Source organism: Micropterus salmoides, unplaced genomic scaffold, assembly GCF_014851395.1.
Source record: "Micropterus salmoides isolate LMB-PRFRI ecotype aquatic unplaced genomic scaffold, ASM1485139v1 Ms_hic_scaffold_17, whole genome shotgun sequence".
In the NCBI taxonomy this organism is placed as follows: domain Eukaryota; kingdom Metazoa; phylum Chordata; class Actinopteri; order Centrarchiformes; family Centrarchidae; genus Micropterus; species Micropterus salmoides.
Window position 1 is genome coordinate 4,067,593 of NW_024040817.1, and position 21,751 is coordinate 4,089,343.

General features: G+C 40.9%; 2 protein-coding genes across 5 annotated transcripts in view; both read right to left on the bottom strand.

Moving 5' to 3' along the window:
* Nucleotides 1–1,618, bottom strand: part of LOC119907215 (zinc finger protein 135-like) — a 33,613-nt gene extending 31,995 nt beyond the window's left edge. The window contains exon 1 of the mRNA XM_038724920.1: nt 1,180–1,618. Within this exon, the coding sequence (XP_038580848.1) occupies nt 1,180–1,372 (193 nt within the window). The 5' untranslated portion in view covers nt 1,373–1,618. The remainder of the gene's footprint in view (nt 1–1,179) is intronic.
* A 93-nt stretch (nt 1,619–1,711) lies between these two features.
* Nucleotides 1,712–21,751, bottom strand: part of LOC119907216 (oocyte zinc finger protein XlCOF6-like) — a 29,896-nt gene continuing 9,856 nt past the window's right edge. Inside the window, exons 1-3 of one of the 4 annotated variants that reach the window (XM_038724922.1) lie at nt 18,905–20,886; nt 16,971–17,156; nt 1,712–9,223 (exon numbers count right to left, since the gene is read on the bottom strand). In XM_038724922.1, the coding sequence (XP_038580850.1) occupies nt 7,377–9,223; nt 16,971–17,156; nt 18,905–19,097 (2,226 nt within the window). In that variant the 5' untranslated portion in view covers nt 19,098–20,886 and the 3' untranslated portion in view covers nt 1,712–7,376. Of the gene's footprint in view, nt 9,224–10,984; nt 11,216–16,970; nt 17,157–18,904; nt 20,887–21,751 lie in introns of those variants that run through there. The other 3 variants (XM_038724921.1, XM_038724924.1, XM_038724923.1) reach the window with 3 other exon arrangements.

A 21,751-nucleotide genomic window follows, 5' to 3' on the forward strand; every position in this document is an offset into this window, starting at 1 on the left:
AGGCTGCAGGTCGAACAGTTATGTTGAACCTTGATTGGCGGTGATCAGTACAGCGCATGTGAAACTCAGCCATGATGATAAGGAAACAATCTCACTCTTTAGCAACTTCCATTCACTATACATGTAGTTTACTTTTGTTGTTATATCTATTAGATTGTGCGCTGCGCCACATGGAGGTTGCTTCGGTCCGGATGTGGCCCGCGGCCGCCAATTCAGTCAGGCTGCTGTAGGCCAAGAAAACCACCTCGGTCCTGTATTCCCTGTTGTCAAAATTGGCCTCTGTCGGTTTCGGAGGCCGAGTTCGGTTCCGGTTCGGCCGCAGAGTTTACTCACTGAGAGCTGAACCAGTCCGCGCAGTCTGCCTGACAGGCTGGGGGCAGAACGCACATTCAGCACTATTGGATACTGAAAACCCCAATCAATATCTGCAACAAGTCCCTCCCTGTCTTTGTGCTTTTAAATACAGCAAACAGCACATTCTTTCATGGGAAAATTTAATCAAAAGATTTCTCTTAAAGTCTTTAAAATGTGTGTGTTATTTTTCTCTTTTAAACCAATTACTTAAAAACCAACAGGAAAATGAATCGTGATCCTGAAAGAACTACATCGTGATATATTTTTGCTATATCGCCCACCCCTAAAAATCCTATCTATAATGATTCTGAGGTCAAATTAACAGGGTTTTTGGGGCTGATGCCCAAAACATGCTGTGCCATAAATGTAAAATCACTGTGGAGAGCATCATAAACAAATTACTTTCCCCCGAATCTAATAGTTTAGTTACTCTCAGCAGACTGATCTTCGGATGGTGTTGCTGCTACAACTCCATCCTAGGGGAAACACTGAGACCACGGATGGGCCAGATACTGCCATAGTGGTGACATAGTGCAAAGCATAAAAACATTTAAACAGGGATTTTGATTTCATGGGAATGATTTTGTACACATTTCTCTAGAAATACACTGAGCAGAAACGCATTGTTGACACTCTCTTGGCTTCATTTGCCTTTTTGGCTTCAAAGTAATCCAAAAGTAACTCAAAGTAATCAGGTTACATTACTTTTATTTTGTGGTACTTGGATGACGTTACTGTAAAGCTCAGAATATGGACACAACAATCTTCCAGTGGCAGCAGGTTTGCAGCAGTCTGCAGTGAGAATAAGCAGTAAAGAGGACAAACCTGCTCTGTGTAACCGGACTTCAGGCTGGAAAACAGCGTCCAGTAGTTTCCTGTGTCTCTGGTTCTCCTCTTTGGAACGACAGAGTTCCTCCTCGTACTCTGATATCGTTCTTTCAAACAGCCCAAATATCTCTTCAGCAGCCGCAGTTAGTCGCTGGTTGATAAAACCTCTCAGCATCTGGACTTTAGACATTTTAAACAAATGAAAAACACAGTTTGGACTCAGAGTTCCTCCAACCAGCGCTGTGTGGCCGAGTTCCGTCTATTTCCAGCTAGCAAGCTAAGCTAACTTCAGTTAGCATTCGTGGCTAACAGGAGATGAGTCTGAGGCGAAACCAAAGTTTCCACTTTAACACGTTTATCCCACTGACTGTATAAAAGAAGGTTTATCCAAACATACAGGCTCTAGTTCACTCCGGGAACACACGAACACGTTGGCGTGCTGACAAAGGAAGGAAATGCGCTTCCGGTACCACGTCTTCCCACACCTTCAAAATAAAAGTTTGTGTAGAAAGAACAAAGTCCTATCTGATGAACTAAGAAGCAGAAAGAGCAGCACTCTCTTTATTTTAGACAACACAACACTGTTCATCCCAGAGGTAGTCAACATATACAAGTAAGTAAATAAACTAAATAAAAAATAAAAATTATGTATCATCTGTCCATCAGAAAATAATCAAACACAAAAGTGATTTTAATTGCAAATTATCATGAGAGAAGCTGAAACGATGAAATGTTTTTATACAATCAAAATAGTTGGCAATTAATTGACTAATCGTTTCAGCAGTACTTCATTTATATTTAAAACAAAACATTATATTTTATAAACACTTCATATGTAAAGTATATTTCCCTCCGAGATGTCGCGGAGTTTAAGTAGAAAGTGGCACGAAAATAAATGACTCAAGTAAAGTAAAAGTACCTCAAATTTGTAGTTAAGTACGGTTTTAAAGGTTCTTGTACTGGAGGTACCTTTTAATACTTGAAATAAATTTTAAAGACACTTTCACGGATGCATTGCTTTTACCTGTAATAGAGTACTTTTACTTCTGATCTGATGTAACTAGAAATCACCAGTATACAGTGAAAGGTGTGACTGCAGCTTCTAAATAAATTACATTATTAATAGCCTAGTTTGATTCACTTTAGTCTGTACTACACTTCCGCAGGATTTTATTTTCTCTGGTGTCCATCCAACATTTTGGTGACTGACAGCAGGTCATGCTGCACTTTGCTGAACCTGACATGTTAGTTCATGTTCTCTGGTGTCTTAAAGATAAATTGCAGTTTTTCTTGAAGGCTTAAACAAAATAATCAGGCTTTTCAACTACAATTATAAAACCATAATGCCATTTGTCAAAAAGCACACCCATTTCCCTAAACTGCTTTAACACATGATTCAGGTTTGTTGAACTGTCTCTGCAAAACTCTACACACAAATCCCTTCATTTCTCATGTGGTCATTTAGAAAGCACTAACATTCAATATTGTTCACTCAAGTCAGCACAGGTTGAGCTCAGTTAGCTCACAGCTACCCAGGTGGAAACACAAAGAGTCATAATTGGTCACAAACCAATCACAACCTTCAATAGATAAATAAAAGGGCTGAGTAAGTTCATTCAGTTTTGGAACAACGGATCCAGAGAGATGTGAAGAAGATGTCCAGGACACCAGAGAGGAGGAGGAGGAAGTGCGGTAGGGAGAGGAGGAAGAGGACGAGTTTCTCTGGCCTGTCCCAGACCAAAGACGGGATGCTGGGGCAGAATAATTTGTTATTATTTATTAATGTGTATTTTTTCAATTTCCCTATGTTGCTTTTATGTTTTATGTAAAGCACTTTGAATTACCTTATTGTTGAAATGTGCTATACAAATAAACTTGCCTTGCCTTGGTGTATTGGACTGTACGGTACATTAAAGGTTCAGTGTGTAGGTTTTAGTGGCATCTAGTGGTGAGGGTCGCAAATTGCAAGAGGCTCACGGTGCATTCAGGTGCTCCTCTGGTGGTCCCATTTTACGAGTTGTTAAGTTGTTCTTCTGACTTCAGTGTGTGTTCATGTGCTCTTAAGTCTGAATGTGGAATCAACATGGACGCTACTACAGAGATGTGTTGGATTATAATTATCAGAGCATATAAACAACACGCAGACATCTAGTTTACTCTACATGGACAACAAACTAACATTTATAACAAATTATATGTTAGCAAAATATCTATATGTAATATGTGATTTTGGAGGAATCAAAGTTCAGTATACTTCTCACACTGCAGCTGAATCTCCCGTAGGGTCAAAACGTGTTGTCAAAAACCCTTACTACAAACTGAGCAGATATAAGGACTCTCCTCAGATTGGATTCACGCGTCTATGCAACTTTTTCTACACTGGTGAAAATATCCTGTTTCTCACCTGTGTGGGTTCTCATGTGTATCACAAAATCTCTTTTCCTTGTACAACGTAAGCCTTTAGTCGGTCTCCACATGATAATACTTACTTTTACTTGAGTAAGGTTTTCAATGCAGGACTTTTACTTGCAGTGGAGTATTTTCAGTGTGATATTTGTAATTTACAAACTGGGTATTTCTTCCACCACAGTACAATGCTATTTCTTGTATTTATATACAATATACACAAAAGTGAATAAAACCCTCACATTTTTTAAATATTTGATTCCATCTTTTCATGTGACAACACTGAAGAAATGACACTTTGCTACAATGTAAAGTAGTGAGTGTTCAACTTGTATAACAGTGTAAATTTGCTGTCCCCTCAAAATAACACATCACACAGCCATTAATGTCTAAACTGCTGGCAACTAAAGTGAGGACATTGCAGCAAAGTGTCTTTTCTTCAGCGTCGTCACATGAAAAGATATGATCAGATATTTACAAAAATGTGAGGGGTGGACTCACTTTTGTACGAGACGCGCAGAGTAAATAAATGTGTTAAAAATTAGGGTTGGGTGATTTCAACAACGAAACACCAGGATGGACGATGACCTTGATAAGCTAAGTAATTAACAGCGCAGGAAGAAGAGAAGTTGAGGCAGGTGCAAAGCAAGTACATTTACAAATAATAATAATGTCCGTGGGGATTAAAACATGCTTTCACATGGTATTTATGTGCAGGGGGTTTGGGCGTCATCCCCCAAGAATGTTTTCCAGTACAGAAATATGCAATTCCACATAATTTTGGAACATTGTTATTACCACCACTGTGAATGACAAGTAGGAAAATCTAGAGCAGATCTGAATAAACTACACCCTAAAAGCTAAACTTGCTAAATAAGTCTAATTTTGAATTATAACCATTAGTTTGTTAATCTGTGTGATTAGTTTTGTTGCTCTCCACAATGATTTTAAATTCATGGCGCAGCACCAAGCAGTTTTGAGCGTCATCGCCTTATAATGGCAGGAAAACACCGGTAACATGACCTCAGAATTATTACAGAGAGGATTATTCATGTTTGCCTTTTGTGTCTAAATTTACTGCTTTATACATTTGTAGAAATTAACATAAAAAACAGGCAACATGAGAACCACCTGTCTTCTGTATAATTACAAGCAATTCATTTGTACATTAAAACCCAAAAGAATAATCTGCTCATTAGCTTAAAAGGACCAGTTTACCTAATTAGCTTTAACGTTACTAACCTCAGCTCCTCCGTGGTCACCAACATCCTTTCTTATAATTTAACTATCAAGATGTGCAGTACAGGACTGAGCTGTAACCCGACAACTTAATGTTAATCTTATCCTCCGCAAATTTTGAATGAGGAGAGGGACACAGCCATGCGCTCAGTGTTACCATAACTTACTGAAATCATTAATGATCGTGTGAAAGTTTAGGAGCGACACTCATTCATTAAGCAGCGACAGTAGGCTTCAAAAACGCTGATAGCGACTGGTTTAAACCAGCCCCTAAGCTCTGATTCTTTCAGGCAAGAGTTGCTAAGGTTGCACTTTCGCACAGCTGGAGAATAAAACCGTTTTATATGTGCGGTACAATCCGAAAGAGACTCGCAGCAATAACACGACAGCTGCATCTTGGTCTTTGTAGTCGTAACACAGCATATTATATTTGGACTAGCGAAAGAAAGAACTACAACACCACGGGAGGATGTTGGGTCAGATGTGCGACCAGGCTGGGCCAGTTAAGCCTGAATCCCACCTCCACCAGCTTTATAAACTTTGTCAAAAAATACTCTAACTTTCCATTATAGTCAATTTTGCAATCAAAAACTTCTCTGGAAATGGTCAAGAGTCGGTGCAAAAGAGTTTATTCCAAAGCAGGACAGATAAACCCGTACAACATCCCTGCAGGTCAGAGGATGGAGTCAACCCAGTGGTCAGAAGACAGCCTTATATAACCCCTTCTGGGCCGGACTGCCCCCTCTTTTCCTTATGGTAAACTTCTTTTCCTCTGCTGTTGTGTTGTTTTTTACCAATTAACACTGTTCTCCAGCTGTCATTTATTACTGTATGGTTGACTTTACGCAGAGTTACGCATGCTTTATTTGACACACAATTTTATTTCTTAAAAATGAAAACAAGAATAACTTATGTACTGCTGTATCTTTCATTAATGCTTGGTTTCTTACAGTAATCTTGATGTTGTGCTGGCTGTGTCTGTCGTCTTTCTGCTCAGCAAAGATTCCTTCAGCAACTTCACTCAAAGTTCACACAGGCTCTAAGCATCAGAGGTTGGAAGTTGACAATCAACCCCATAATCAGTAATTAAACATGTAGTCTTAATATCAGCAGACTAACACATCAGCAATTCCTCATGTAATCATAACAACAGTAGATAACAGTAGACCAAAGCATGCACTTGTCAGCAGATTTTGAACATCTGCAGCCTCACCTGCAGTCATAACTCTACAGTAGATAACAGTTGAACAAGGTGTACGTAGTCTCAGTGTCTGCAGCCAATGCTCCCACTCAGGGATCTGAACCACAGTGAGCTCGTTACTGCATTCCTGACTAAAGTTCACTACTTATAAGTAAAAAATAAGGCACATCTAGGTAAAAAGAAAATGATTAATACTAATTAATGATTATTACTCATTAAAGATAATCACTGATTACTGCACAATGTCTGTCTTTGTGTCTGCACTAGTCCCCCTCTCTGTGTCCATGCTGATCATGCTATTTTAACCAAAAACCTCACTTTGTGGAATAAGCTGGTGTCTTTTGTGCTGTGTATTAGAGACAGGACATTCTGACTGTGATGGACTATATTGACGTATGTTTTGTAACACAATTTTGGCTAATTCTGCTTCTACAACTTCCTTTGCTGGTGTTTTTGATGATGCCTTGCTGTGTTCACTGTGCTCACAAAGCACACGTGCTTGCTTACGCACATACATGTGCTACTGCTGAGCCTGGACAGTTACAGATACAAAAAGGAGCAGATACACTCAGAGCTATAGAGTTGTAACACTGTGATCCTAATTTTACACTATAAAATAACTCTTTAAATGATGACTGTGACATACATCGGCTTTATAGATTTAGGAAAAGTTGAAAATCAAAAGGCAGCAATACAGCTAATGTTAACTGGCCAGCAATCCAAAGCCAAATCTTCTTTATCTTATCCCTGTTTTCTTCTGTCGTACCGCTTTAGCTGCCAACGACACGTAACGTTGCTGTAACTGTCTCTGTCACAGAGCAACAGGTGTTGTGCCGAATTCTTCCTGCCTGCTGAGAGTTGCATGCACCTCGCGGCTGATAACGCTCATTTATGCTGACAAGAGAGGTGGATGCAAATCTCTGCAGGTAGCCTACAACATCTCTTCTGGTGAATTCTGCATCCACCTCTTAAAGTCCTTTTCAGACACTTTGCTGTGCTCATTGATCAAACACGGTTATCACCACATATTTTAGCTGATTCTCAATGAATGTGTGTAACGAAATATTAACGACTCTAAACGTTCAAAAAAAAAAAGAAGGTTAAATAGGCCACTCCGAATCATTTGTCACCATTGATGAACCCCAGGAAGGATAGTATAGCGTTTAAAAGCAGTAGCCGAGTTTTGCATGCAATTCTCGGCAGCCATGCAAAACTCGGCATAACTTTTTCTGCTTAAATCGCACACTTTTTGCAGTTATGTAATCGCACATGACCACATCGCGACGGCAATTAGATTAATCGTGCAGCCCTAAATGTTGATTTGGAAATTCTTGACTCTGACCAACATTCAAAAAGCAGCTTCATTTTTTACCGTTTGCGTATCTTTTGACACTGTGGAGCCGAGTAAGGAACTAAACGCTCCCGTGTGAATTTTAGAGTGTCGTCTTAGATTTCCCTTTTCTGTGAATCTTTTACCACAAACTGAGCAGCTAAATGGTTTCTCCCCTGTGTGGAGTTTAGCGTGTAGTCTCAGAGTTCCCTTTTGTGTGAATCTTTTACCACAAACTGAGCAGCTAAATGGTTTCTCCCCTGTGTGGACTGTAGAGTGTCGTCTCAGACTTCCCTTTTCTGTGAATCTTTTACCACAAACTGAGCAGCTAAATGGTTTCTCCCCTGTGTGGACTGCAGAGTGTGGTCCAAGATTTCCCTTTCGTGCAAATCTTTTACCACAAACTGAGCAGCTAAATGGTTTCTCCCCTGTGTGGACTGTAGAGTGTCGTCGCAGAGTTCCCTTGTCTTTGCATATTTTACCACAAACTGAGCAGCTAAATTGTTTCTCCCCTGTGTGGACTTTAGCGTGTAGTCTCAGAGTTCCCATATGTGTGAATCTTTTACCACAAACTGAGCAGCTAAATTGTTTCTCCCCTGTGTGGACTTTAGCGTGTAGTCTCAGAGTTCCCATATGTGTGAATCTTTTACCACAAACTGAGCAGCTAAATGGTTTCTCCCCTGTGTGGACTGTAGAGTGTCGTCGCAGAGATCCCTTGTTTTTGCAACTTTTACCACAAACTGAGCAGCTAAATGGTTTCTCCCCTGTGTGGACTGTAGAGTGTCGTCGCAGAGTTCCCTTGTCTTTGCATATTTTACCACAAACTGAGCAGCTAAAATTTTTCTCCCCTGTGTGGACTGTAGAGTGTCGTCGCAGAGTTCCCTTTTGTGCAAATCTTTTACCACAAACTGAGCAGCTAAATGGTTTCTCCCCTGTGTGGACTGTAGAGTGTCGTCTCAGACTTCCCTTTTCTGTGAATCTTTTACCACAAACTGAGCAGCTAAATGGTTTCTCCCCTGTGTGGACTGTAGAGTGTCGTCTCAGACTTGCCTTTTCTGTGAATCTTTTACCACAAACTGAGCAGCTAAACTGTTTCTCCCCTGTGTGGAGTTTAGTGTGTAGTCTCAGATTTCCCTTTTGTGTGAATCTTTTACCACAAACTGAGCAGCTAAATGGTTTCTCCCCTGTGTGGACTGTAGAGTGTCGTCGCAGATATGCCTTTTGTGTGAATCTTTTACCACAAACTGAGCAGCTAAATGGTTTCACACCTGTTTGGGTTCCATTGTGGTTCTGCAGATGTCCCTTGTTACCAAATCTTGCAGCACATTCAGAGGAGCTAACTGATGTTCCTCCAGTGTTACATTCCTGATCACTTACAGGTACTTCATTGTTTTGCAGAGGGTTTAAACCTGGCTGAGGTTTCCTGGTCTCCTCCCAATCACAACTATCATCAGTCTCAGGTTCAGAGCAGAGTGAAGTCTGGTCATGAGTATCTGCTTGTAAAGGACTATCTGGATTAAAGTTCCTGGCTGGTTCTGGCCCTCCACAGTCCTCTCCATCTGTTTCTGTTTTCAAATTATCTGCATCTCTGTTAGCTTCAGTTTGGCTTTGATGAAGCTGTGAGGACTGAGGTTTCTCTTCATCATCTTCTTCACTCTTCACAGGGACAGGAGTGAATAGGAACTTGGTGATATCAGCCTCCTCCAGTCCTGGAAGCTGCTCTCCCTCCTGACTGTTCCAGAGCTCCTCCTGTTCCTCTTTAATGTGTGGCGGCTCTGGTGGGTCCTCCTGGTCCAGCCTGGGGCTCCACTGTTGCTGCTGCTCAGGGGGAACCTCTTCTTTACTCACCAACAGCTGCTGGACGTCTGTGGAGAATAATGAAAAACATGTTCTATGTCCCTCAAAAAAACTGCGCTCAGCAGCCTCCCAGTGAACACGGCAGGAACAGGACCGAACACAGAGACCAACAGGAAATATAGTACCGAGGTGATTTACAGAGTTTCTTGATGAACAGATACATTTACATTTTGCTAAACCCATTAATTACGGAGACCGTGGTGGCCCGCCAGTCTAATCTGCTCCGCCATAGTCTGAACCAAGAATATTTTTACACCTCAAAATAACGTTTCAGACCTCCAACGTTGCGTTTGTGGGAGCTGCTCCGCACTGCTGTAAGCTCGCACGCTCACACACTTTGGCATCCGACTTCAGACAACCGCCTTTCTTTTGAAGTAACTACAGTAACCTTAACGGTACGTTTGTCACTCGTTTGTGAGAAGGCGATTAAGCTAGCTGCACATAAATTTGGAGTGCACACATATGAAAACCTTTATGGTAACTGTAACGGACCAGCTCGAGCTGACAGGCAGGTTAGCAACTCCTGCCATATTCTCTCTTTACAAAGACCAGTGTTGCAATATGAGAGTCCAACCTCTATAATTTCTATAATAAAATATCGATACTTGGCGTCCGTGTATCGATACAGTATTTCCATGGCAAATATCACGATACTATGCTGTATCAATTTTTTCCCCCCACCCCTAGTGACAACGTCCATTTTTCAAAATAAGGTGTCTATACAGTTTGGAATTCATATTAATTGGATTATATCATATTCACAGAAAGTATAAAACATATTACATGTGTCCATTAAAATTAAAAACAACAACAATAAAATTTTAGGAAAATTACTTGTTCTATTTTCTATTCTTTGATTTGGGGTTGCTGGAAAAACATTAAATACATTTGTTGACTTTTGTTGCTGTTTCATCACCATTTACAGCGATACAATGGGTTTATGATCAAATAGATTACAAGAGCACAACATTGTTTACAAGAGTGCAGAGTTATTTAGAGATAGCCTCTTAATTTTGCACCAAATTAATGCATTTAACTATTTGCACGCATTTAACTATTTGCACGCCTCTGGAGCAACGAGGGGTTAAGTGTCTTACTCAGGGACACAATGGTGGGTGGGTCACAGTGGGGGACTGAACCCAGGTCTCTCACTCCAAAGACAGGCGTCTTATCCACTGCACCATCACCGCACCAACAGCACATTCTTTCATGGGAAAATTAAATCTAAAAAGGTATCTTCTTCTTCTTTAAAATGTTATAAGGACAAAATTAATCAGTTGTGTTGTTGTTTAAATGAATCATTAGGCTATATATGATTAATAAATTTGTGTTATTTTTCTCTTTTAAACCAATAACTTGCAAAATAGTCTTAAAAACCAACAGGAAAATGAATCGTGCAAAGAATAAAAACATTTAAACAGGGATTTTGATTTTATGGGAATGGATTCTGAAGATTTTGCATACGTTTCTCTAAAAATACACTGAGCAGAAACGCATAGTTGACACTATCTTGGCTTCATTTGCCTTTTTGGCTTCAAAGTAATCCAAAAGTAACTCAAAGTAATCAGGTTACATTACTTTTATTTTGTGGTACTTGGATGACGTTACTCATTACATTTTTTAACAATTAGTACCTGATAACATTTTGAAGTAATCCTCCCAACCCTGGCTGTCGTTACCGTAAAACTCAGATTATGGGTACAATAATCTTTCAGTGGCAGCAGGTTTGCAGCAGTTTGCAGTGAGAATAAGCAGTAAAGAGTACAAACCTGCTCTGTGTAACCGGACTTCAGGCTGGAAAACAGCGTCCAGTAGTTTCCTGTGTCTCTGGTTCTCCTCTTTGGAACGACAGAGTTCCTCCTCGTACTCTGATATCGTTCTTTCAAACAGCCCAAATATCTCTTCAGCAGCCGCAGTTAGTCGCTGGTTGATAAAACCTCTCAGCATCTGGACTTTAGACATTTTAAACAAATGAAAAACACAGTTTCGAATCAGAGTTCTGGTCTATTTCCAGCTAGCAAGCTAAGCTAACTTCAGTTAGCATTCGTGGCTAACAGGAGATGAGTCTGAAGTGAAACCAAAGTTTCCACTTTAGCACGTTTATCCCACTGAGGTTTATCCAAACATACAGGCTCCGCTAGTTCACTACGGGAACACACGAACACGTTAGCATGTTGACACAGGAAGTAAAAGCGCTTCCGGTACCACGTCGTCTTCTTCTTTTAGAGTTTAGCTGGCGGTTGGCAAACCAACTTAAGGTGCCTTTACCGCCACCTACCGGACTGCAGTGTGGTCGTCGAGAATAGTCAGAGGGAATTATTCACCTATGCGCACCTATACCTACGGTATAAATATGCTCATATTAAATACGGTAAAACAACCCCGTGTTTTTGAGAAACCTCATAACTTGATTTTTAACACTTTTAGATACATCTCCTAAGAGATTAACTAAAGTAAGCGCTTTCCCTTCCTTATGGAGGACTGATGTTAAACAATTACGCTCCTCCATGTAATTACTGCACTCTATTAGGACATGCTCAGCTGTTTCTGGCTGACCGCAATAATCACAGGCTCCTGTCTGATGTTTCCCTATACGGAACAAAGATCTATTGAGACCTGAATAGCCAATCCTCAAATGTGTCAGCACTGCCATCCCTAGACCTACCCCCTCCCACATTTCTTTGCACGCAGTAAAGATGTCTGCAACGCAGCTTGACTGTCTGAGGCAACTACAGCTCTGTTTATGCCTCCAATGTAATTCATATGCACCCAATTAAGAGCTAAAGCAATGGCAGTGAGTTCAACAGTATACACTGCAAGATCATCAGAAGTTCTTCTTTTAATTTTGTTATGTTATATTGTGGAATACTCACTGCCGCTCCTGTTCTGCCATTGTTGGGATCTTTAGACCCATCAGTATACAGTACAAGGTGCTCCTCAAAATAATTTTGAACAACAAGCCATTCTGGGGTACCCCTACTTTTCTTTTTCAGTGCCAGTTGTAGCTGCAAGTCCACTACTGGCATAACAAACAACCATGGAGGTATAGATGAACATGGCACAGTCGAACTGAACTTAAACTGTGTCAGGTCTACATTCTGAGCTTTAATACCCCCAATCCACAGTAGACAAGACTCCTGATGTTCCCAACAATCCTGCAACATAGCTTTTGCTGGGTGAACACAGCTATGACCCTGGAGATTGACCCAGTACGCACACATTAGCTTAACTCTCCTTAACCGTATCGGAAGTTCTTCAGACTCAACCTGCAATGCAGCAACAGGAGACGATGTAAAAGCTCCGCAACAAATACGCAACCCTTGTGACTGTTCTCTTCATCAAATGACTTTCAGCAGCTCCCATATAGGCTAAACAGCTATAATCAAGGGAAGACCTCATGAGAGCCTGGTAAATCCTCAACAACACTCCTCTCGCAGCTCCCCAGTCCTGACCAGACAAACACCTCAACAAATTACCCTGTAAGTTTTTTACATTTGTTTTGAACATACTCTATGTGCCGCTTCCAGCTAAGTTTCTCGTCAAATATAACTCCCAAAAACTTCACAGCACTCACTTGTTCCAGCTTTTGCTCGTAAAGTTTTAATATGATGTCTTCATGTCATCTTGAAAAGCAAATAACTTGGGTCTTAGCAACAGATATTCTGAAGTCCCACTTATTAGCCCATTCCTACACCACCACAATTGCATCTTGCATCTTCTTTTCCAGGTACTTCAGATTACGCCCCCGCACCCAAAGGGCCCCGTCATCTGCATGTAAGGACTTGCCTATACTTCCGTCAATTTCGATTGAAAATGTCATTTATCATTATGTTGAAAAGTACTGGACTACAGACGCTGCCTTGTGCTGTACCATTCTCTACAGCATACGTACTGCAATAGGCCGTGCCAACTCTAACCTCAATTTCTCTTCCAAATAAAAAATCCAGTACCCAATTAGAAAGCTTACCTCCAATACCAAGCTTCTCAAGCTTCATCAACAATCCCTCCTTCCATCACATATCGAAAGCTTTCTCTGTATCAAAAAAGGCAGCCACCACTATTTCTTTGTTTGTTTGGGCTTTTCTCACTTCTGACTCCAAACATAGAATTGCGTCGCATTTTTCCTAACTGCGAGGTAAGCGCAATGGGCCTGTAATTAGAAGGGTCAGTTGCACTCTTACCAGGCTTCAGCACTGGCACTATGACTGCCTGTTTCCACCATGAATCCTTCCTGTTTCCCAAACCAAATTGAAAAGCTTCAGGACAGCATTTAGAGACCTGTCACTTAAATGTCCAAGCACAGAGTAGCAAATACCATCCTTGCCAGGCGTAGATTGCTTCACATTACAGACGGCTTTCTTTAATTCAAAAAGTGAAAAAGGCATATCAAGGTCCCGACTTCAGACTCTCTTCTGAACACTAACTCCTGGATTTTCAGCTAAAGCCTCCTCTCTACGGCACTTGGCAGTGTCTGACAAGTTCTCAGAACTGTGCACTTTAACTAAAGTCTCCACCAACAACTCTGCTTTTTCATTATTACTAACCTGCCCATTACAAAACAAAACAGGCATAGAATAATTCCTTTTTATACCATTCATTTTCCTAATAACTCCCCAGACATCTGACAGCTTAGTTTCTCTCCCAATAGTATTACAATACTCCCCCCAGCAAGCCCTTTTAGCAGCTCTAACAGTCCTTCTAACAACAGCCTGCGCTCTCTTTTACTGGACTAAAGCCTCAAGTGTATGATTCTTCCTTATCTGCTCAAATGCCTTACTTCTCTCTTTAATTGCAGCACTACACTGCTCACTCCACCATGGTATGGACTTTTTAAGTCCTCTTCCACCAGACTTTGGAACTGAGACCTCAGCTGCCTGCAGAATAGCAGACACAAGTTCAGAGTTAAGTAATTCCACATCATTCAAACACCTTTCATCTAATTCACCACACTGCCTATCAGCTAAAACTTGAAATAATTCCCAGTTGGCTTTATCTAACCTCCATCTTGGTACCTGCACTTCATCTTCTTTAGTTACATCAGTTCCAACTGTTGTAATTATGGGAAAGTGATCACTACCCATAGGTGAGTCACTTAACACCTCCCAGGATGTAATACCTGCCACTCCACTCCATACAAATGTTAAATCCAAAGAACTCTCTGTGTTTCTACAACAGTCATATCTTGTACCTCTACCATCATTAACGCAAACAAGCGAATTCAATTCAACAAACTCCTCAATAATCACAACATTTGCACCTGTATTCAGGCTTCCCCATAATACATTATGAGAATTAAAATCACCGCACCACACTACCTTTCCTTGAATCTGTCCACTCAGACCTGAGTTTAGAAATTAATGGCTGTGTGATGTGTTATTTTGAGGGGACAGCAAATTTACACTGTAGCACTCACTACTTTACATTGTAGCAAAGTGTCATTTCTTCAGCGTTGACACATGAAAAGATAAAACATTTACTAAAATGTGAGTGTACTCACTTTTGTCCGATACTGTACTACATCCACTCCAGCAAATTAATTAATGGCTGTGTGATGTGTTATTTTGGGACAGCAAATTTACACTGTTATACAAGCTGTACACTCACTATTTTACACTGTAGCAAAGTGTAATTTCTTCAGCGTCGTCACATGAAAAGATAAAATCAAAGGTTTACATAAATGTGAGGAGTGTACTCACTTTTGATACTGTACTACATGCCACTCCAGCAAACAGCAGATTAGGATGAATCAGATTTTTACATTTTCCATAACAATGGTACCACAAGAGAGCAACTGGAAATTCTACAGTATCTTAATTGCAGCATTATTAATGCCCTAACACTTTGGATGCCATAATACACACCATGTTTGGAGGAGAACTGGCACTGCACATCACCCTAAAAACTTATTCCCATTTTCCCTGTGTCATTTCACATTATTACACATAACTTTATTTCTGAACTTCTTTGTTTTGGTTTCTTTGTATATATGGATTACTTGGGTTGTTACCAACATCTGGTGAAAATTTCATGAGACAACATGTTGCAAACAAATGTGGGCGGGTGGGTATGGGGGTCCTAACCCCAGAAAATTGTGTTTTCCAGTAAATAAATATATATAATTTCGTGTAATTGTGGACCATTATTATTTTCCATATCTATACAAGAAGTTGGAAAAGCTAGAGCAGATTATAAATAAACAACAACCAAAAAGCTAAACTTGCTAAAGAAGTCTTCTGGGGAGGAGCTATAACCATTAGATCTGGGAAAAGCCAACTTGTTAGTTTTGATGCTCTCCACAATTATTTTACATTCATGGCACAGCCCCCGAGCTGTTTCGGGCCTTACTGCCATATAGCAGGAACAACCCTGTAGATATAATGTCAGAATCATTTTAAATAGGTTTATTCATGTTTGCCTTTTGTGTCTAAATTTACAACTTTTGACATTTATTAGTAGAAAGTATTATAAAAAATAGGCAACGTGTGAACCTCCCTTCTGTATAATTACCAAACATTTCAACTGTACTTTGAAATCCTAAAGAAACGTCTCCTCATTAGCATAAAATGACTAATTTGCATCATTCATTTGCTTAACTAACATCAGCTGCTCCATGGTCACCACCGTCCTTTCCTAACTAACAAGTTTTTCAGACTCATCTGAAAAGTAAATTATTATCTAACTATCAGGATGTGCAGTATGTATCCAGGACAGAGCCGTACACCAGTTTAGCCTAAGCTTTTACCTGATGCTCTCAACACTGGAGGCGAAGGTAGTAAAGAAATGTAGATAATTAATGTTACTTCCAGGCCACGGGTAGCCAGTGGAGGTCACTGAGTAATGGAGTGACATGACTCCTTTGGGGCTGATCAAAAACTAGACATGCTGCTGAGTTCTGAACCATTTATAGACCCACTAGGAGGGCATTGCAGTAGTCGAGTTGAGACATAATCCTGTCCTGTACCAGATCTTGGGTGGCATACTGTGTAAGGTAGGGCCTTATTTTTCTTATGTTGCATAGAGCAAACGGGCAACATGGTCTGAAAAGGACGTCTAGCGGGAAGGATACGTAGAGTTGCGTATCGTCTGCATAGCAGTGGTACGAGAAGGCATGTGAGCGAATGATCGGCCCCAGTGAGGTGGTGTCAATTGAGAAGAGAAGGGGCCCTAGCACTGAGCCCTGGGGCTCCCCTGTGGAGAGGCAGTGGGAGGAAGATAACTGTCCTTGCCAGAAAACATTGTAAGAACGCCCAGAGAGGTTGGATTCAAACCACAGGAGAGCTCTGCCCGAGATGCCCATTGCTAAGAGTGCGGATAGCAACATCCTGTGATTGAAAGGCAGCTGATAAGTCAAGCAGGATAAGAACTGAGGACTGGGCTGCAGCGTTAGCTGACCTTAGGGCTTCTGTTACACATAGAACAGCAGTTTCAATAGAGTGGCCAACCTTAAAACCAGACTGATGTGGATCTTGGAGGTCAATCCGTGAGAGGAATCCTGAGACTTGTTTGAAGACTTGGGACAGGTAAACTAACATTGCAGAAAAGCATGTGGAATATATTGTGATTTTGTGCTTAAATTAGAGACAGGCACTGTTTGCTTCGTAACGTTCAATTTAGATATATTGTCATTTTCCCAGAGACTCAGGTACACAGCGTCTTCAGTCTACAGCTTATTGACCCACATATTGGCAACATTTATGAAATATAACAAAAGAGGACAACAACATAGAGGAAGACCCATTCACTACAGTAACTTACTTGGGAAGTTGGCGATATCAGCCTCCTCCAGCTCTGGAAGCTGCTCTCCCTCCTGACTGGTCGTGAGTTCCTCCTGTTCTTCTTTAATGTGCGACGGCTCTGGTGGGTCCTCCTGGTCCAGCCTGGGGCTCCACTGCTGCTGCTCAGGTGGAACCTCTTCTTTACTCACCAACAGCTGCTGGACGTCTGTGGAGAATAAGAAAAAACATGTTTTATGTCCCTCAAAAAAAAAAATCAGCAGCCTCCCAGTGAACACAGCAGGAACAGGACCGAACACAGAGATCAACAGGGAATATAGTATCGAGGTGATTTACAGAGTTTCTTGATGAACAGATACATTTACTTTTTGCTAAACCCACTGTTTTCGATTAATTAACAAGACCGTGGTGGCCCACCACAGTCTAATTTGCTCCGGCATAGGCTGAACCAAAAATATTTTTACACCTCAAAATAACGTTTCAGACCTCTAACGTTGCGTTTGTGGGAGCTGCTCCGCACTGCTGTAAGCTCACACGCTCACACACTTTGGCATCCGACTTCAGACAACCGCCTTTCTTTTAAAGTAACTACAGTAACCTTAACAGTCTGTTTCTGTCACTCGTTTTTGAGAAGGAGATTAAGCTAGCTGCAAATAAATTTGGAGTGCACACATATGATAGCCTTTATGGTAACTGTAACGGACCAGCTCGAGCTGAAAGACAGGTTAGCAACTCCTGCCATATTCTCTCTTTACAAAGACCAGTGTTACAGTATGAGAGTCCAACCGGAAGAGAGGCTGTGAAGTCTTCATGTTACGTGACAGACAAACTGCATACAACATAATTTATGAAACTGGGTCGGACTTGATGAATTTAGCGCGAGGATACACATGTGACAACATCCGTTATTCAAAATATTAATTGGATAAAATCATATTCACAGAAAGTATAAAACATATGACGTGTTCATTAAAAGTAAAGAGGGTCCGAGGTCCACCCACCATACTCTCTTAAAATCCTGTGGGAAACACTGTAAAACACTAACTGTATCTGTAGCTAGTTAGCTCGGTTAGCCGTGCTGCTAGCTGCCCTTTATTAGATGAGTCAGTCCCGGATGTGCAAAGAGTCAAATCCGGCAAGAAAACCACCTCAGTCCTGTATTCCCTGTTGTCAAAATTGGCCTCTGTCGGTTTCGGAGGCCGAGTTCGGTTCCGGTTCGGCCGCAGAGTTTACTCACTGAGAGCTGAACCAGTCCGCGCAGTCTGCCTGACAGGCTGGGGGCAGAACGCATATTCAGCACTACTGGATACTGAAAACCCCAATCAATATCTGCAACAAGTCCCTCCCTGTCTTTGTGCTTTTAAATACAGCAAAAGCATTACATTTATTCATTTTGCTTTTATCCAAAGCGACTTACAATTGCTATGCATGTCAGAGGTCGCACGCCTCTGGAGCAACTCAGGAACACAATGGTGGGTGTCTCACAGTGGGAATCGAACCCAGGTCTCCCACACCAAAGGCAAGCATGTTTTCGCTTCACGTGAAGCTGCTACAACTCCATCCTAGGGGAAACACTGAGACCATGGATGGGCCAGATACTGCCATAGTGGTGACATAGTGCAAAGCATAAAAACATTTAAACAGGGATTTTGATTTCATGGGAATGATTTTGTACACACTTCTCTAAAAATACACTGAGCAGAAACGCATTGTTGACACTCTCTTGGCTTCATTTGCCTTTTTGGCTTCAAAGTAATCCAACGGTAATCAGGTTACATTACTTTTATTTTGTGGTACTTGGATGATGTTAACAATTAGTACCTGATAACATTTTGAAGTAATCCTCTCAACCCTGGCTGTCGTTACCGTAAAACTCAGATTATGGGCACAAAAATCTTCCAGTGGCAGCAGGTTTGCAGCAGTCTGCAGTGAGAATAAGCAGTAAAGAGGACAAACCTGCTCTGTGTAACCGGACTTCAGGCTGGAAAACAGCGTCCAGTAGTTTCCTGTGTCTCTGGTTCTCCTCTTTGGAACGACAGAGTTCCTCCTCGTACTCTGATATCGTTCTTTCAAACAGCCCAAATATCTCTTCAGCAGCCGCAGTTAGTCGCTGGTTGATAAAACCTCTCAGCATCTGGACTTTAGACATTTTAAACAAATGAAAAACACAGTTTGGACTCAGAGTTCCTCCAACCAGCGCTGTGTGGCCGAGTTCCGTCTATTTCCAGCTAGCAAGCTAAGCTAACTTCAGTTAGCATTCGTGGCTAACAGGAGATGAAAGGTGAAACCAAAGTTTCCACTTTAACACGTTTATCCCACTGACTGTATAAAAGAAGGTTTATCCAAACATACAGGCTCTAGTTCACTCCGGGAACACACGAACACGTTGGCGTGCTGACAAAGGAAGGAAATGCGCTTCCGGTACCACGTCTTCCCACACCTTCAAAATAAAAGTTTGTGTAGAAAGAACAAAGTCCTATCTGATGAACTAAGAAGCAGAAAGAGCAGCACTCTCTTTATTTTAGACAACACAACACTGTTCATCCCAGAGGTAGTCAACATATACAAGTAAGTAAATAAACTAAATAAAAAATAAAAATTATGTATCATCTGTCCATCAGAAAATAATCAAACACAAAAGTGATTTTAATTGCAAATTATCATGAGAGAAGCTGAAACGATGAAATGTTTTTATACAATCATCAAAATAGTTGGCAATTAATTGACTAATCGTTTCAGCAGTACTTCATTTATATTTAAAACAAAACATTATATTTTATAAACACTTCATATGTAAAGTATATTTCCCTCCGAGATGTCGCGGAGTTTAAGTAGAAAGTGGCACGAAAATAAATGACTCAAGTAAAGTTTTAAGGTTCTTGTACTGGAGGTACCTTTTAATACTAGAAATACATTTTAAAGACACTTTTACAGATGCATTGCTTTTACCTGTAATAGAGTACTTTTACTTCTGATCTGATGTAACTAGAAATCACCAGTATACAGTGAAAGGTGTGACTGCAGCTTCTAAATAAATTACATTATTAATAGACTAGTTTGATTCACTTTAGTCTGTACTACACTTCCCCAGGATTTTATTTTCTCTGGTGTCCATCCAACATTTTGGTGACTGACGGCAGGTCATGCTGCACTTTGCTGAACCTGACATGTCAGTTCATGTTCTCTGGTGTCTTAAAGATAAATTGCAGTTTTTCTTGAAGGCTTAAACAAAATAATCAGGCTTTTCAACAACAATTATAAAACCATAATGCCATTTGTCAAAAAGCACACCCATTTCCCTAAACTGCTTTAACACATGATTCAGGTTTGTTGAACTGTCTCTGCAAAACTCTACACACAAATCCCTTCATTTCTCATTGCCTACACCATGTGGTCATTTAGAAAGCACTAACATTCAATATTGTTCACTCAAGTCAGCACAGGTTGAGCTCAGTTAGCTCACAGCTACCCAGGTGGAAACACAAAGAGTCATAATTGGTCACAAACCAATCACAACCTTCAATAGATAAATAAAAGGGTTGAGTAAGTTCATTCAGTTTTGGAACAACGGATCCAGAGAGATGTGAAGAAGATGTCCAGGACACCAGAGAGGAGGAGGAGGAGGAGGAGGAGGAGGACAAGTTTCTCTGGCCTGTCCCAGACCAAAACAGGATGTTGGGGCAGAATCATTTTTTAGTTGTTTGGTGTATTGTACTGTACGGTACATTAAAGGTTCAGTGTGTAAGTTTTAGTGGCATCTAGTGGTGAGGGTCGCAAATTGCAAGAGGCTCACGGTGCATTCAGGTGCTCCTCTGGTGGTCCCATTTTACGAGTTGTTAAGTTGTTCTTCTGACTTCAGTGTGTGTTCATGTGCTCTTAAGTCTGAATGTGGAATCAACATGGACGCTACTACAGAGATGTGTTGGATTATAATTATCAGAGCATATAAACAACACACAGACATCTAGTTCACTCTACATGGACAGCAAACTACACTACACTGTAGCTCCCCAGTGCCAGCAGCACTCATGCAGCCCCAGACCAGGACACTCCCAACACCATGCTGGACTGCAGGCAAGACACACTTGTCTTTGAACTCCTCACCTGGTTGCCGCCACACACGCTTGACAACATCTGAACCAAATAAGTTTATCTTGGTCTCATCAGACCACAGGACATGGTTCCAGTAATCCACGTCCTCAGTCGGCTTGTCTTCAGCAAACTGTTTGCGGGCTTTCTTGTGAATCATCTTTGGAAGAGGCTTCCTTCTGGGACGACAGCCATGCAGACCAGTGCACTGCTTATGGTGTGTTCACATAGATAAAGAGATTCCAAAATATCAACATCGTATTGCTGATTAGTAAAATGTCTAATTTCATTCTTTGTCAGGTCTGTCCGCAACACGACCAGCAAACGTTTAAAATGCTTATTTTCTTAAGGGAGTTCAGGTCGATCGGGGCTATGCTAACTCGTATCATACTACAACTGATATCTGGAAACGATTAAAAGACACATATTTTCAAAACTTAGCAGGTTCAACTTCCTTAGTTTTCTTTGTCCGCTCGGTGTAAATATAAAGTAGCACAACAGACAGGGTTTCTGCAGGGTTCACCTTGTCAAATTTAAAACTTTAAACTTTTTAAGACCACTTTACAAAATTTAAGACCTATATCACAACGTCAAAAAAAGAAACAGACGTGCAGAGTAAATAAATTTATTCAAATTAGGTTTGGGTGATGTTTACAAATCTGGCACTGGATAATGTGAACAATGAAACACCGGGATGGACGTTGACATTGATAA